The sequence below is a fragment of the Ciona robusta genome, chromosome 4 (genome assembly GCF_009617815.1).
Source record: "Ciona robusta chromosome 4, ASM961781v2".
NCBI lineage: Eukaryota > Metazoa > Chordata > Ascidiacea > Phlebobranchia > Cionidae > Ciona > Ciona robusta.
In genome coordinates this window covers 6,554,846-6,571,569 of record NC_143238.1, presented here as the reverse complement: position 1 = coordinate 6,571,569, position 16,724 = coordinate 6,554,846, and the positions used below count along the sequence as shown (strand labels likewise).

Sequence of the window (16,724 nt, the reverse complement as noted above, 5' to 3'; positions counted from 1 at the left end):
CGTCTTGTGTCCTTGGAAAGAAACGTGATTAATTGCCCATTAAGTATGTGGTAACTTATAAGAGGGTACAAGGTGTGTAAAACAGAACGCCCAAGTTATAACTATAACGACTGCATGTCCGCCTTGTGTGGATTAGTAAGTTACATTCATTTATCGTAGTCGCCTCGAGCACGGGAAATCAGCACTTGCTAAATATCCGACCGCAGGCAGTCCGAATCTTGCGGGCGGGGACACTCATCGTCGTTTCCTCTGTCGAACAATAACTTCAAAGCAGGGATTTAACTCGACAGTTCTCGAAGTACAGTGTCGGCACGTTTATGAAGCGACCTGACAAACATTGAGTCGATATCGCCATAAAGACAAGCACAAGACAAGGGAGATCATAGGTTAATGTATGCATAGGAGAGTGAAGTATAATAGTGCATAGGGATTCGTAAACGACACGCTTCACTATATATACGTGATATTGTTCAAACTGTCGCCTTCTAGAATGCATCCATCATTTATAATTGCAAAAAACTGCCGAAAACGGCACGCACTGCTTAAACAGACTTGTTATTTGAACAAGGGATCCATGCATAGAATTGCATGGAGAATGGATTCAATAAGTTTATACGCCTACATCATACAGTAGAGTAGGGAAGATGAGATTTTTTTCTAATTTCTTTATTAATTTTGTAGCAAACAAAGAAGATTCAAAGAATTATAAAACCGTGTTCCACGACTATACCATATACCGTTGTTAATTGTTTTAAAACACCCTAAGGATATTTGAATATTATGTGTTGAAGGTGTCCCGTCTTCCCCCACCTTACTATACGACACATCCGTACTACACATATTGTATAACTATCCGAAGAATGAAAACTTAGAAATAACTGAACACGATTTTGGTGTTTATCAAAACGCCAGGTTGCTATTACACCTTGAAACTACGGTGTCGTATATTTGAAACATAAAGCAAGTGATTCTGTCACAGAGTAACCGCAATGTTATCGCAATTTACTTGTGTTCTGCTGGCGTAACGAAACGAGGTTTCAATGTCGTGCAAAGTGGTTTCTTACATTGCGTGTTTGCCTTGGGAACGACGAAAATTGACAAACACGCCTTTGAACAATTGCTGGATTCTCAACCGCAGTCGCGGCTTTCTCTCTCGCAGCTATAAACCAGCGCTTGTTAAACTCCCATGCTGTAATCAGATGGTGACTTGCATCCTTATGCATATAGCTTGTGTTGTTTTTGTGCGCGACTCACAAAGTAGCGATGGCAGATAACATCAGTTTACTCGCATGACGATTTTTGAACCGACATACTCTCAGGGCTATCGATTGCTAAGAATAAATAGCAACATAATGAACCCAAAACATTGATGCGAAAGTAGAATCCAAGCGGGCTACAAACCACGCGAAGACAGCTAGCTGGCCGCCGTACGATTGTTTTACTAAAAAAGCGCGAATTGCAACTTTTGCAGCACAATTTTTGGCCCAAATTTGTCTAGAACAACAGCGTCTTTTACAGTTGCTCAAACCACGCCAATTCGACTAAAAAGGGAATATTCAAGAGGCAAACTTTGCCTAAAATGTGAATAAAATTGCCCGTTGTTTTCACTTAAGTATAAGGTAGAGTGGTGCTTGAAATTCAAAAATAACCGGCAAGTGAAATTATTTCAACCGTTCAGCACAAAGTTTCAAGTTCATTGCGTCATAAGACGCTTCAAGTGTACTCGTGCCGAGATTAAAAGCAAATATGACGTCAGTACAGCTGGGGTAGGCTTAACACAAGGTGCTACTTTAGGGTTTTATGTGAAACACCAGTGTTACTCCTGATACGAGACCCGCTGTCTCAATATTTTCGCGCGGACCAAACCCAAAGATAAATAAAATTCGACCACGAATCTGGCTTCAATTTTGCTGCCTCAGTTGCTGGAAAATCCTAACAGTAAGACTGCCAATTCCACACCCGATATTTGCGCCACAAAAATCCACAACCAAGAGAAGAAACATTAGCCCAGACAGCATATGTCGCGTGGCGTGTACTCGCTGAGGTTTATGGTTTACGACGACGATAAATAACACGTTTTATACGGCGTGATAGACTTCAACGAGACATAAATAATAAGCCATATAATTCCAATGCATTATCACAGACGTACTTACGCTTAGAGCCTTCTCGATTCTAACATCAGCCGATATCACCACAATGGATAGACTCAGGAATATCATTAGATACATATTAAGTGCCATATTGCTAGCTCTATAATTTTGAACAGTTATGAAGCAATCTTGAGCGCACACCTTGAATAAATTAAGGATTAAACATCATGACATGATAGTTAAAGCCAAAATCTCATATAATTTAGACAGGAATGGGTCAAGGGCCACTACCTATGAGAATACAAGACTCCCGGTCGAATTAGACAACTAATTTCTGGCTTAAGCTTCAAAAGGGATAAAAATTAACCTTCGGGTCAGTTATGTCTAAATGAGTGCCTAAATGCTGTATGCTGAATACGCAAAGCGCTGGTTTTTAGATGACCCTGTATTTACTGGTGATTCTGCTTCAGACAAATCCCTGATCTGATCTGTTCCCGGAAGCTATTTCATTCCGCGGTCGTTCTACCCTTATATTTATATTAACTTGCAAAACCTGATTCGTTCTGTACAACCCTTGCTTTGAAGCGAAGATAAATCTGGCAAGGTAGAGAAAAGATGCTGTAGCCAAAACGGGTTGGCCGCAGCTTACGGTTCTGTGTGTACATATAATGGAGCGTTGAGGTAATTACGATTACCTCATCCACGGGCCGTGACTTCGTGCACCATTTGATTTATCACGTGTGAAGTTATGTGTTATAAACGGTGCAATATCTCATCACTCTCGGTGCTCGGGGTGCTGATTTAATGCGATGCATGGGACAGTTGTAGCAGCGAATCATGCATATACACCAAGGAAATAAAAAATTACAATACTTCGCGTCTTGCGTGTATATACGGTCAAAAGCATTACGTTCTACGAAATACGCGTCGTTTTGCCGCTAAACGCCGTATGTGTGCAGTCCGCTTTACCAACAAATCAGGCGCACTTAAGAAATCAAATACCGACAGTGTTTGGGCACGACTGGCACGTGACCGTGTTGGCATTCCGATTTGGTCACAGTTCGACGGCAGAAGGCATGCCATGTTTAAACTGTGGTGGAATCTGAACTCCGAATCACGCTCAACCAACCGTCTATCCGCGCCCTATGCGAAATAACAACAAAGTCTGTCAGCAATTGACTTAGTGAAAGCTTAAGGTGAAACAAATGTAGCAGAACTCAATTCCCAAAGCTTCTCCCATTGCAAAAATGCTCAAGGCGTTGAAGAAGAGGGAGATACGTCGTTGCTTTTGCACCGAGCGAACGAAGCTTCTACTAATTCGATCTTTCTTATACACGAAATGAAACCACCTAATTTGCGCCAACTTTAAATAAATGCTCGCGAAATGTGGAGGACAAAGCGATCTTTGTTCTTTGCGGGCGTGAGATTAAATACTCCAATACAGACGCTTGTATGTACACATTGTTTCGCGCATTGATTTAGTACAAGACACACTTTTTGCGGAAGCTAGAAGCATGGCAAACCTGCCAACGCGAGTTAAACTAACCACCAGTAGAGCGATATCGGCGACAAAACAAAAACTGTCAAACTTGGAACGAAATTAAACCTCACGTAACGAATGGTTTAATCTTTTCTATGTAAACCAGATTAACTAAAACCTTACGGTCTATCCTTTACACGTAGAGTTATTACCTCAACAAGTGCGCACATATCGTCTGCCAACATTTACTGAGCCCTACCTTAAACCTGTCGATAAATAACATCCACGAATCACAACTACTGCCAGCTAGTTACAGCTCAATCCACACATCATTACTAAACGTACAACTAATTCCCAGAACGACGTCTCTCACGACTCGCTAGAATAGCTGTGGCGAGCCTTGCCGACTCGGCGCAAAACGCGAGCTGTTCTGATCTCAAATCAGCGCTTCTAAATGTACTGGCTCTCACAACCGGTGCTCGCCTTTTTTCTTTTTTTTTCCGTACACGCGGTTCCGGTACAACTTGAACTCGTAGAGTGGCTGGCGTTAAGAAACGATGCTGTGTTGTCGATACGAACTGCTGTGACTAACGAGCTGAATAGAGCGGGCTTTGTTTGCTACAGTCTATCGCGGTTTCCAATCCTATCGAACCACCAAAACCCCGATATTACTGACCGAAATAAATTGAGTTTCAACTCCCTCGAAATAGGGAAGTAGCGCAACTGATAGACCACCGAAAATACGTGTGTGGTGAACGATCTAATAATAAAGGCTTGTACGAAGATAGGCAAACATAGGGGATAATAAAACGGCATATATTCTCTTCGAGTTTTACAAGAAAAGGCGTAGCATGTGTGCCATGGTTTTTACGATGTGCGCTAAGAGTTGTGAAAATTCAGAGAAACAACTTCAAGATTTACGAAGTAAAAACATCATTCTGTTCCTAACCACTAAACAAGGAACGTAAATACCGATCAAAAATGACGTGTACGACAATTTTGAACGGTTTCCCCTGGCTTAACTTCTTGGGACAAAACTGTAGTTGTTGTTTTACTTTAACAAGGGTCCAGTTTCACTGACCGGCCACCAAATACTTCTGGATTAAGTTGGGTTTGGTCAGCTTGGTTGGTGGCCTGTTAAGGGGGATATGAAGATGTTTGGACAGCCTAATACAGTGTCCACTTGCGCCGCGTAATATTTAAAGTCAACAGACTTTCGTTGTCTTCCGCTGCCCGGTAATTTGATGGTGACGAATCCGAAAGCGAAAGGCGCTAGATCTAAACTGCTCCGAGTAAAAGCCAAGCAATGTTTGCTTTAAAAGTGATGCTCGGTCATGCCTGCTATTTATTCCTGCCAGGTTAATCCATGAAAACGAAGACGGAGCGCCGAAGTGAATTAAACTGGATTACCTTTGCCGCTGGAACTGAATGACCGATCGCAGATAGCGGAGTCCAAATGAAACCAAGTCGCCCAATTAGCCGAACCAGTCTTAAGCAAGACGAATCAACCGATAAGTACATAGGGAGATATCGGGAGCGACGTGATGGTCCTGTAGCTGTGTTTCCCGGCTTTTCAGCGTTTAAATATAAACACGGAATGCATAACAATAATCTAACCTAGGCGATCGATCTTGGTAAAAATGCCGGCGATCAATTTGTAGTTTGAAGAGAGGAATATTATCTGGGACGTCAAACAACTGTTGGTTTTGTACTGATAAGAAGGAAAGGTAAACACTTTTTAGCGGCTGTCAGTTTTGACTCAGATCATCGTATGCTTGCTTTCAAGCCAGACATATGAACCATGGATTTGTTTAGATCCGCAGACAGACCTAAATATGCCACGGTCCGCTTCACGTAATAAAGACGAAAATGTTTACTGCTTTCAAGAAAGATTACGCTGTCCAGAGAAATGAAGGTAGTTTATTGGGCTGTTAAAACGTCTTTTATCAAGATGCTCAATACCGACATCTAGCGGTTGTTGTAAACAGAGTTTCGCGGGTCTTGAACATGAGAATACGTTTATGGAAACATATCGATGTACTGTCCAAACATGGTGTTGAGAAAGTACAGAAGTTATCGCAACTATATAAACATTCGACCCATCAGTGTACTATTTAGTAGTGTCAGACAAACGACATTACATCATCATTCAAGTGGGAAATTTTCTCAAATGTGGCCAAACTCCACTTTTTCGGTTCCTGTTCTCCTGCGGTAACACAGTAAATCGTGCGCGCTTGGAACATTTCTGGAAGCTTCTATGTTGAATCGGACACGCCCGAAAACTCGTCGGGTTTATTTATATCGATTTCGTCATACCTCATTAAGAATCGAAGTCGGCTTGGACCAAAATAGCTTTGGGTAATAAAGGACAATGTTGGGACAACACGTCAAAACATTGGGAAGGCAGTGGTTTGGAGAAAATCTTTTTTCCAAATCGTTATGTCATAGGTTTGCGTTGCAGACGGATCGATAAGTTTAACTGAGGACAACGCTGCTCTGTACCGACGCTTAGCGGAAAATGTTTATGTTAAGATAAACCGTTAGGCGATGCGTAGTACCATACGCAGTTCCTACGTTTTGTGTCGTAAAAACGTAAAAAACAACAACATTGAGCTAAATATTGTTAGATAATATTATTATTTATCAACTGAAACAAAATCAGTTATTCTAATTAATCTAAACCCCCCAAATACGTAAGAAAAAAGAAAACCAACACTAAAACCGCTGTAGAACGCACTAAAAGGGGATACGAACAAAAATCTAAACTTATATATGGATAGAAATGCTCAAACGTATCCAAAGACACCACCAAAATTTCAAAAAACAAAACGGCGACTTTTTTAGTGGCTGTTTTTTACAATTTTCGTTGGTATGCCCCCTTAAAACCATAGACCAAACTTACAGGGTGATAAATGAACCTTTCTACTGGTAATTCCTCCACTACTGGTATCCATTTGTCTTCAGGTTCAATAGAATCAGATGGCATGCCATGTCTTTGGATTGCTTCTTCCAGTTCTATTGGTAAAGTCACTTCCAGGTTTGGCCCCGTTGCATTTATGACAGTATATGTCTCTGGTGTCGTGTGTGGCAAAGCATGTATAGTCATCACGACAGACGCCAATTGAAGTAAAGCAATAAGAGTCCGCATGCCCCTTCTTTTTGGCAGGTGTCCGTATATATACATCATTACTAAGCAATTAAGCTATACAGCCAAAGTTCTTACACAAGCCTAAGTATCTTGGCTGTACAAATGCATAACATGAATTAATAAAATACAGAAACTTCCTAAAATAATCCGGGTTTTATGCACCTAATAGTATATATATATAGCTATATCACCGAATACAATTTGTTGGGCTTCATTTTCGTATCACTTGATTCGTAGCAAATTGTTGTGTCAAATGTGTCAAATACGGGGCGATTCCTTTTACAATTAGATTTCTATTTAAAACAGAACGCCCACGATATCCTAAAAGGTTAAAAAACTTAAAAGCTTGTTACGTTACGTTATTTCTATTCAGATAAAACGTGGTCACGTCATGTCGCGGCAAATTACGTCATATAGCGGCAAGTTAAACACGTAGCAAATATTGACCAAGGCGAAACATTTACGTTCGTCGCATACCAACGTATACGATTCGTACCAATATACGAAAACTCTGACAATTTGGTATCGAACTAGATGAGAACAACGATGGGCGTTATACCATGAACATTCTGTTTTACATACCGCGTGACCGCTTACGAGTTACCACGTGTGTAACTTTGTGGGTGAATACTTCAGGGTACTATATATAAGTAACCACTGGATTGGAGCAATTGTCGTTAAGTGTCTTTCCCAAGGACACACAGGCCCACAATGGTAGTACTCGAAACACGTTCAACTACAATACAAATAACCGCCGGTCGTACATTCTAATTTGTACCGACATTTACGATTTCCGAAAACTTCACAACAACCGCTTGTTCCATCGTCAAAATAACTTGTTTGCCTCAACGACATAATGAACTTTTATTCTCTGCTTGCGTCATCGCGTCGCCGGAAAGCATTGTTGTTCTGGATTATGACGTAATAGAAGGCCCTTTGTCCGCCGATGCCACCACGCATGAGCAAACACAACCGCAAACTCAATGTCGGGAAATGAGTTCGCATCATACACGGTAATCAAGCGTTATAATTAGAACTAAACCTTTGCATGCGTTGCTATGCTGCGTGATAAAACGACACCTCGCATGCGACCTTGTTTACTACGAATTCCGCTAAAACATAGTAGGGTGGGGGGTGGAAAATCTTTAGCACATATAATATCGAAACAATCCTGTTCGTGTTTTAAACAGTTAACAACGGTCTATGGAAGTCGTGAGGATACGGTTTTATAATTCTTTTGAATGTTCTTTGTTTAAATGGGACGACAAAATAGAGTGAAAAGGTGTCCTGTCTTGTCATATAATTTGAATGCGTTTTCGAAATATAAAGAATGGGGTAAGATGGATAGAGTTTACATAATTATTATTCCATATTTCTCAATCGTGTATTTGACATTTAACAACGCACTTTTAGTATATAGTTTATAAATAGTTAAATATTCTTGCTTTACCACCAAATGGGATGATACAAGAGAACAAAAACACCTACTTTATTTAAGAAGCCAAAAGCGAACGTTCAAAATATTTTACCCCAATGCGGAATATCTGTTGAGACAATCTTTATCTTTTAAATCACTTCAGTCTTATATTACCAACGCTGTATCAAATTATGGCGAAATCTTTTCCCTATAAAGGTGGCTGTACACAGTATCCGGCATGCGAATTTGTTGGCGAAGTCGTATGCAAACCCATTATCGAGTTCCGCATGCGGCAGCGAAATCCGGACAAAACAGACAAAACGGACGAATTCCGGATACTGTGTACAGTCACCTTTAAATCTAATTTTTCTCAGCTGTGCATACAAAATATTCTCTAATAATAAAACGATTTCAGCCACTCAGAGAAATTAATTCCCCGACATATTACTTGAGACTGGTTCTATGAAATAGACACTTAATGCGCACTCAGAACTTCATAATTATAACGATATGATGACCCTGTGGTCTCACATATTCGGATACAAATGGTTTAAATAGCTAGACTTATGAATGTAACGCGTTTATAAAGCAGATACAACGGATTATTTTTTCGGTTTACAAATTTCGTGGTACGATTTCGGCGCGTCAGAGCGTAATTTCAGACTTTAGTCAATCTAGATACAGACGTCTACTGTGGTGTATGGTAATATCACCATGCTTTTATACATATGACGTATATCGCCTATAAAGGGCGCGTTATCAGACAAAAATAAATCGTTAACACAACAAGAACGATAAGTCTCCGTTAAACCGTAAAGAAAACAATAGTGGAAAAATAAAACTTGAAAAAGTTAAGCATAGTCCGCCACGCTTTGTAAAAAACGTCAAAATGTTACTTATTTTTATTACTTCATAACAGAAAATCAAAATGCATTCCCTTCTTGCCATTTCACATAATTATTACACCACAAAAAATGTAGGCTACGTCTAAAAAACAAGCCAAACGTTTAACATCCTATAACGTAACCTCGGTAACTTCACTGCAGTATACTTTGCTACTGATCAAACCAAGTATAATTTAAAACACGCATAACTGCCAATATGTTTGTCCTAGTTAAACCTGGTAGACGAAGCTTATCTTAAGTTTGCTGTTCATTTGGTCGACCTTTGTGCTTTTGCTGGCTGATGGTTCAAACGCGAGTGGGGTAAGGAAATACAGACGGTAGACACCCATAATACACAAGTCAGATGTGCAGAGCATTTATCATACATGGAGAAAAACAGAGGCGACGGGTTATAAGATATAGTTGCGGTGGTGGGATTCGAACTCGAGCCTTCTTTGTTAGAGGAAAACGCAAACCACTAGACAGTGAGTAATTTGTTTGCAATTGAAGTCTGAGGTTACTGACGGTATGGGGAAATTAATTGCAGGTATACGTGCTGCTATACTGCGTTTCAATAAATTTTATATCGCTGTTTTAATTGAGCCATAAACCGCTGTATAATGAAAAGATATCTCTGCGAATTGCAATATCCGCACTATCTAAACTTTACTACACAAGTTATAACTTTACAATCGACCGCGTCATTATACAAACTAGCTGACGAATCGCTCTCGAAATCCTTGAGTGCATCAACCACAGCGTTGTGGCAATTGTTAAACATTACGCGATTACATCGCTTCATATAAGCCCGCATTTATCCAGCACGACCATAAATGGCAATCAGGGCGCCGCAGCGAGAGCCTTTTCGGTCAAATAACAAACGGCAGAAGTTCGAAAGCTTCCGTTCTTGAAGAAGGCTTTCGCCAAATTGCTGGTCGCAGTGACCGCAAAACGAGAGGCAAATTTTTCAAACGCGACGAATAATGAGGTATGAAGCGAATTTCCCCAACTTTCTGCCACTCTGCGGCGTGAAAGAATCGTGTTGGATTTATTTCTCGCTTATTTCGCCCTCGTGTGTAGCCAGACAGACGAGAGAGCGCCGATGTAGATTATTTATAACCAGAAACCCTTCCTGTTTCGCCCTACGACCTTAAGTTCGCTGATATTTCCATAATAGTCCATCTCGTTCCATCTCCACACACAGACTGGCATACCACTGCATACTAAAGGTATAAATCAACAAACGTGTATTATATTCCACAGGCAGGATCAGGTAACGTCTGAAACACAACGTATACCTGTCCATCATACAGACATCTCGGAAGATCCAAAAACTGAACAATAAAGCTAAAACAACTCGAATATAAAAAAATGCGGACTTGTTTTATAAAGCGCGCACGTAGCACACGAACTAATAGAACAGTAGATCGACATTTCATGATTTCCTTTACATTTGATTTCCAGTGATTTTCTCTTAACCTAAATTTACATTTCTTCCATAAGAACTTCACTTCAATTATCAGAAATAGCAACTTTGCATTATACTTGCGGCTAGATAAAGAAAATAGCATTAACGAGTTAATTACAACCTTATAATTACTTCTGCTTGGTCTTTTACATAGTTTAATTCTTATCAATTGCCTAGTAAACATAAATACACCATGTACAGACACCTATAGCATATTAAACGTGGTATTTCAACCGCATTGTGGTTGAGCACGATCGCGACTACAGTAGTTCTATTCCTGTCACGAAAGAAAGATCTTCTGCCCCATGAACAAACAAGCAAAGTTAATAAAACTCCGCATGTAAATATTTCTTATATCAATGCCTCATGCCCTGCACGTCGAAAATTTCCGCGCTCCGCCCGGTTTTGTAATTAGGACTGACATACAACGTGACATTGTATGTTATTCCTGCAGTGGGAACACTTTCCACTTTTATTACTTTCCCTAATAACTAAATGCATCGCGTTGTTTGCCTTGAACCAGCAGATTCTGTCCGAAAAGTAAATATTTGCGTGGCTATATACTGCCCGAGTGACATACGTGAAATTATAATGAAAGTCGCACCACCATCTGTACGTATGTAGAACGTGTGGTATAACACAATAACGAACCGTACAGGACAGCGCAAAGTGATGTACAATGTTTAAAGGGGAACTGAAGTCTAATTTTATAATTGTTGCATTGATAGATGTTTCGGAGATAAATGTACAACTTTAATTTTTGCGTTCAAAACCGCAACGTTTTTAAACAGAAAAAGTAGCGTCGTTTTAGATTTAGTTCGGTTTGAACACAGGTTAAACAAGTATTTTTAGTTCCCTTTAAAAACCAATGCGCTTGTGTTGGTGTTATAAACGCATCAATCCAACACAGCAATGGTAAACATACGCAGGTAACCTTGTAATTGATCGGTCTACGAATCTTAGGCGATAGAAAGATTATCATTCACGGTAGCTTACCATGCACCTCCCTTCTACACACAGGTGTTTCGGCCTCCCCTGTAATCCGCCAAGGTAATTCCTTTCTCTGCTGCTGAGGGTACTGTAAGAGCAGTCCGTGCCGTCTGTTACTTTTGAGGAATGGCGAACGAAGAAACGGTGACCCCTGGCGCGGCAGTTAAGCTGGCATGGACCTCCTGTAAAAATCGTTTTAGGTTTTTGGACAAACTTGATTTGTAAATTAAATTAAATTAAACCCATTTAGACTCATGCCTTGTAATTAAATCGTTCAAGTGGAATTAAACATATTGAAGTTTAAATTTCATTTACACTGAGGTTCCATTGCTTTATGTATGATCTTTATGTATGATATGATATTGGGGTGGGTAAGATGGGATACCATTTCGTTCTTTTTTCTCGTCCCATTTGGTGGTTATCATAGACCGTTGTTAATTGTTTAAATCACGCTCAGGGTATTTGGATATTATGTGCTAAAAGTGTCCCGTCTTCCCCCGCCCTACTATATTTACCGGCATTTTGCTGATTCGTTCATTACTGTGGGACAAGGTTAATGCCGTTTTAGAGTATTGATCATACGGTTATATATCTCTGTAAATATATTCTGTTTACTACCAAATAGCACGATAAAGGAAAATCCCCAACCTATACTATAGCAGGGTAGAGAAAGATGGAACACTTTTTCATTTTATTTCTCGTCCCATTTGGTACTAAACAAAGAACATTCAAAGAATTATAAAACCGTATCCTCACGACTCCCATAGACCGTTGTTAATTGTTTAAATCACGCTCAGGGTATTTGGATATTATGTGCTAAAAGTGTCCCGTCTTCCCCCGCCCTACTATATTTACCGGCATTTTGCTGATTCGTTCATTACTGTGGGACAAGGTTAATGCCGTTTTAGAGTATTGATCATACGGTTATATATCTCTGTAAATATATTCTGTTTACTACCAAATAGCACGATAAAGGAAAATCCCCAACCTATACTATAGCAGGGTAGAGAAAGATGGAACACTTTTTCATTTTATTTCTCGTCCCATTTGGTACTAAACAAAGAACATTCAAAGAATTATAAAACCGTATCCTCGTGACTCCCATAGACCGTTGTTAATTGTTTAAATCACAATCAGGATATATTTCGATATTATGTGCTAAAGGTGTCCTATCTTACCCCACAGTATACAATAGTAGGGTGGGGGAAAACGGGACACTTTAAGCACATAAGATCCAGATCTCCTGACCGTGTTTAAACGATTAACAATGGAAGTCATAAGCATACAGTTTAATAATTCTTTGAACGTTCTTTGTTAACCATGACAGAAGAAGAAGCTGTCCCATCTTCCCCCACCCAACTATACATATAAATAAACAAAAGTCACGTCACTTTTATAAAGGTAGTTGACCTATATAATTACCCTAAATATAAACCAATTCATTGGTAGTTCTATATACGTGTTCAGTTGTTTAAAACCAATTTGGCATCATTTAAGAACTAGTACCTCGACTCATTGGCTCCCAGATGTATGTATTACCAGCGAACAGACGTTTGTTGTATTCTGCGCAGTGAGCTCTTCGTGTGTTGGCGGATCCATCAGGGCAAGGCTGTGATAAAGCGGTAATTAGTTGCTCTATAATACTGATTATAAATTAATGAAATTTATTTGTGTCTTCGGTAACGATAAGGAAGCACGGTCAGAGTCTACAAAAGCGAAAAGACGGGTATAGAAGCGGTAAAACAACGTGCTTATTGATCAAAATAAATATAGTTTTGGATAAAAGGAGTCACCGTGTCACCTTACAAGAGACAATACAATGCAAATAAAAGAATAATATGTTGATATCTTACCATTTCACCGCAAGGTTGATATTGCTTGTAAGATCCCTTGCAACCGTTCGGAGCTCCAGGGATTCTGTAACGGTACAGGAATTAATTTCATGCTCAATAACGCTATACACGTGGTATAAATGAATGTAACTTTTTATCCTTTCGTTTAAACACGGGCATTCTGTTTTATACACCTCGTGCCTGCTTACAATTTACCACATTTGTAACTCTGCGGTTGAATAGTTATGCTGTATGACTGGAAATTTGGCGAAACCACTAGTGACCAAAAGATTTCAGTAGTGCCCAGGGACAAATACGCCTGATGTTAGCAGCATCGAGCATCGAACTCGTACCTATTGGTTACGATACGAGTGTGTTTTACCACTAAGCTACGACGTCAGGTATTATTATTTCCCACCTGATGTTCTGTTCACGTCTGTGACATCTTCTATGTTGCTCTTGCATGCCCCCACCACACGAGCGGCTGCATTCACTCCAATCGCTCCATACACTCCATTCGCTAGATGGCGCCCCAAGGACCGCTGGTACTGGCATACGGTTTTCCTTCGATTAACAACAGTTTTTACTTAAAAAAATATGGCTTTAATATTCTAACAAAATCATCTATCACCCTCTGTAGGTTGACTTGGTGTAGGATGGTTTAAACTAATGAATGTAACTTGCTTTGGGGCCGGAAAATGACAGTCGTTATAACACGGGTGTTCTGTTTCATACACTTTGTGCCTACTTATGAGTTACCACGTATGTAACTGCTGTATTTTTATGTATGTTGCAAACAATATATACAACCCATTAGTGACCACTAGGTTGGAGAAACAATACAGCGTAAACTTACCAACGGTGGTCGTATGTGGCCGTGGATTTGTGAGTTAGCTGAAGTAAGAAGAGTTGCACAAAACAGGCAAACACAAATTATATTTTCAGTAAACATCTTTTAAACTTAATTTTAAACCAAATTTCTGTAAAATAGAGAGCATATATAAAGTGTTTTATCGACTTTAACGTTTTAATCAAGAAAAATTATGAATGTTTTATCAATTTAATAGCAGTAAATATAGCTATTAAAAGTTATGATTCACCACATTTGAACGAGTTTAGTATTTCACTTACATTTATTGAAAGTTGAAACAAGCTGCATCTTTCAGTAACATCGTCATCTAATTAGATTTTTATTTTTGTGGGGAAACTTTGGCCTTCGCGTCAGGATTGAAAAGTCGTTTAAACTGAAGGGAGAATTTACTCACAGACACGAACCACGAGGTCTGAAGGTATATCGCCTAATTTGGGCGAATTCTGAAACATAAATCACTTTCGAGTCACGAGAACAATACACACCAAGTTGACCTGCTGTAGTTCCCTTAATGTCGGGGTTTTATACCTTAACTGGCTATGGTGGGAATCGAACTTTATGACCGGTTCGAACCGGAATTAACTGGTTTTGCGGGCAATGACCTGGCTCTAAGTTCAAAGTGGTTTCACGACCGTCTGCTTAAAGTTGGTTCAGACTTCTGTTTACCGTCCGGGTATTGAAACGAAGCCGAACAAAGCTTCTGCTTCGACCGTCGTTTACTCGACTTAAGGAATTTCTTATGGATCCAAACTTTATATATAGTGTACAGTGTATATTACGCACCACTATAAGGAAGTTAAATACGTTTTTGGTTTTTGTCCCTCAAAGTCGAAAAGATGGATGAACATGTTTTTGACATGTGTGACGTCACAGAAACCCTCAAATATTTAAGACGTGAACAATTTTAGATATTTCAACGCAAACAAGTCTATTACAGTCTGGAGCTAGAAAATCTTTGTTTACTACCGAATGAGACGATAAAAAAACAACGAAAACATGTATTACGTCAAACCCAACCAACGTGCATATTCATTTCTTCAATATAGTAAGATGGGGGAAGATGAAACACCTTTTTTTAATTCAATTTTCTCGTCCAATTTGGCAGTAAAAAGAACATTTAAAGCTTAAGCTTATAAAACCGTTTCCTTGCAACTCCCATAGACTGTTAGAAATTGTTTAAAAAACTATCAGGATTTGTGGACGGTATGTGTTAAAGGTGTCCCATCTTACCCAGTAGTACTAAATGTATTAACATTATAAATGCCTACCTAAAACTAGCCGAACGGATCTTTACTTTTCAACATATTGAACCAATCTCGACTTAATAGTCAGATAGTAACGGGAATAACAAGCAATGAATGCCATTCAATATTTATTTTATGACGCGGCGGGATTTTGAGTGAAAGATGGCGTCTTACAATATGACGCACGGTACTGGGAATCACACTGTTGGTATGAATCTATATTGACTGTAAAAGCACAACGAGATCCAACAATGCCTACAAGTTCAACGTATTAACTCAGCTCATCTCAGCGTTGGTACACTATAAGTTCTATGGCAAATAAACGCAATGACATTGACTTTAATTTACTATAATTACAAAGCTGTATATATAATATATTGTTTGCCTTAATACGAAGCGTTCATTGGATTACGGACTCACTGTAAGGGTGTATTATGCATATAAATACACAAGCTAAAAATAACTATATTGTATACAAAGGGATCATTATTTAGTTTGACCTCAAAACTAGGGTGAGAAAATAATAAGTATTTGAGGTCTTGAAAGAAAAAAAACGTTAAAACTCTAATTCTGTAACCCAATATATGCGTTTAAACACATTTCAAATCGCAACTAATATTTTAAACACAGTTTGCAACTAATATTTAAACAAAGAAAATTTTACTATTACACCATTAAAATAAAGTTAAAAACACTTTCAAACAGACTGTATTCGTAAAGTGAATTTAAATATAAAATAACTAATACAGTAGGCACGCATTAATAAGGGCGTAAAATGAGTACTGTCCCATCTAAGTATATACAGACGTATATAGTAGGGTGGCGTAAGATGGGACACCTTTAAAACATAATACCAAAATATCCTGATCGTGTTTCAAACAATCATCAACGGTCTAAAAGAGTCGTGAGGATACGGTTTTATAATTCTTTGAATGTTCTTTGTTTACTACTAAATGCGTCGAGAAAATAGAAAGAAAAGGTGTCCAATCCTAACTATATATAGCACGATATTCGGGGAACCTGCAAGTTTACGCTACACTACACAATAAAGGGAATAGCTTGTGTAATATCCATCATCACCTGCCTGTCTAACACATTCAACCTTTTAATACCAAGAACCTGAAACCATCGTATACCGTGTATAACATCATATTACAGCAATACCTAAATTAACTAAACGTTCGTACAATGTTAAAATACAAACTGAATACTACAATCTATCTCACAACTTAAACTTACAATAACAAAAGTCAACCACTGTAACGAGTATAACACAAGCTGCTGTAATGGAAATTAG

The 16,724-nt window shown here is 39.0% G+C and overlaps 1 protein-coding gene across 4 annotated transcripts in view; it reads right to left on the bottom strand.

Annotated features, from left to right (window-relative positions):
- The window catches only part of LOC149737156 (thrombospondin type-1 domain-containing protein 4-like), a 38,198-nt gene extending 23,882 nt beyond the window's left edge, over positions 1 to 14,316 (bottom strand). The window contains exons 1-5 of one of the 4 annotated variants that reach the window (XM_089877495.1): positions 14,169 to 14,316; positions 13,731 to 13,876; positions 13,334 to 13,397; positions 12,987 to 13,089; positions 11,487 to 11,662 (exon numbers count right to left, since the gene is read on the bottom strand). In XM_089877495.1, coding sequence (XP_089733621.1) covers positions 11,487 to 11,662; positions 12,987 to 13,089; positions 13,334 to 13,397; positions 13,731 to 13,876; positions 14,169 to 14,264 — 585 coding nt within the window. In that variant the 5' untranslated portion in view covers positions 14,265 to 14,316. Of the gene's footprint in view, positions 1 to 2,156; positions 4,282 to 6,475; positions 6,822 to 11,486; positions 11,663 to 12,986; positions 13,090 to 13,333; positions 13,398 to 13,730; positions 13,877 to 14,168 lie in introns of those variants that run through there. The other 3 variants (XM_089877494.1, XM_089877496.1, XM_089877497.1) reach the window with 3 other exon arrangements.
- Between the last annotated feature and the right edge of the window lie 2,408 nt (positions 14,317 to 16,724).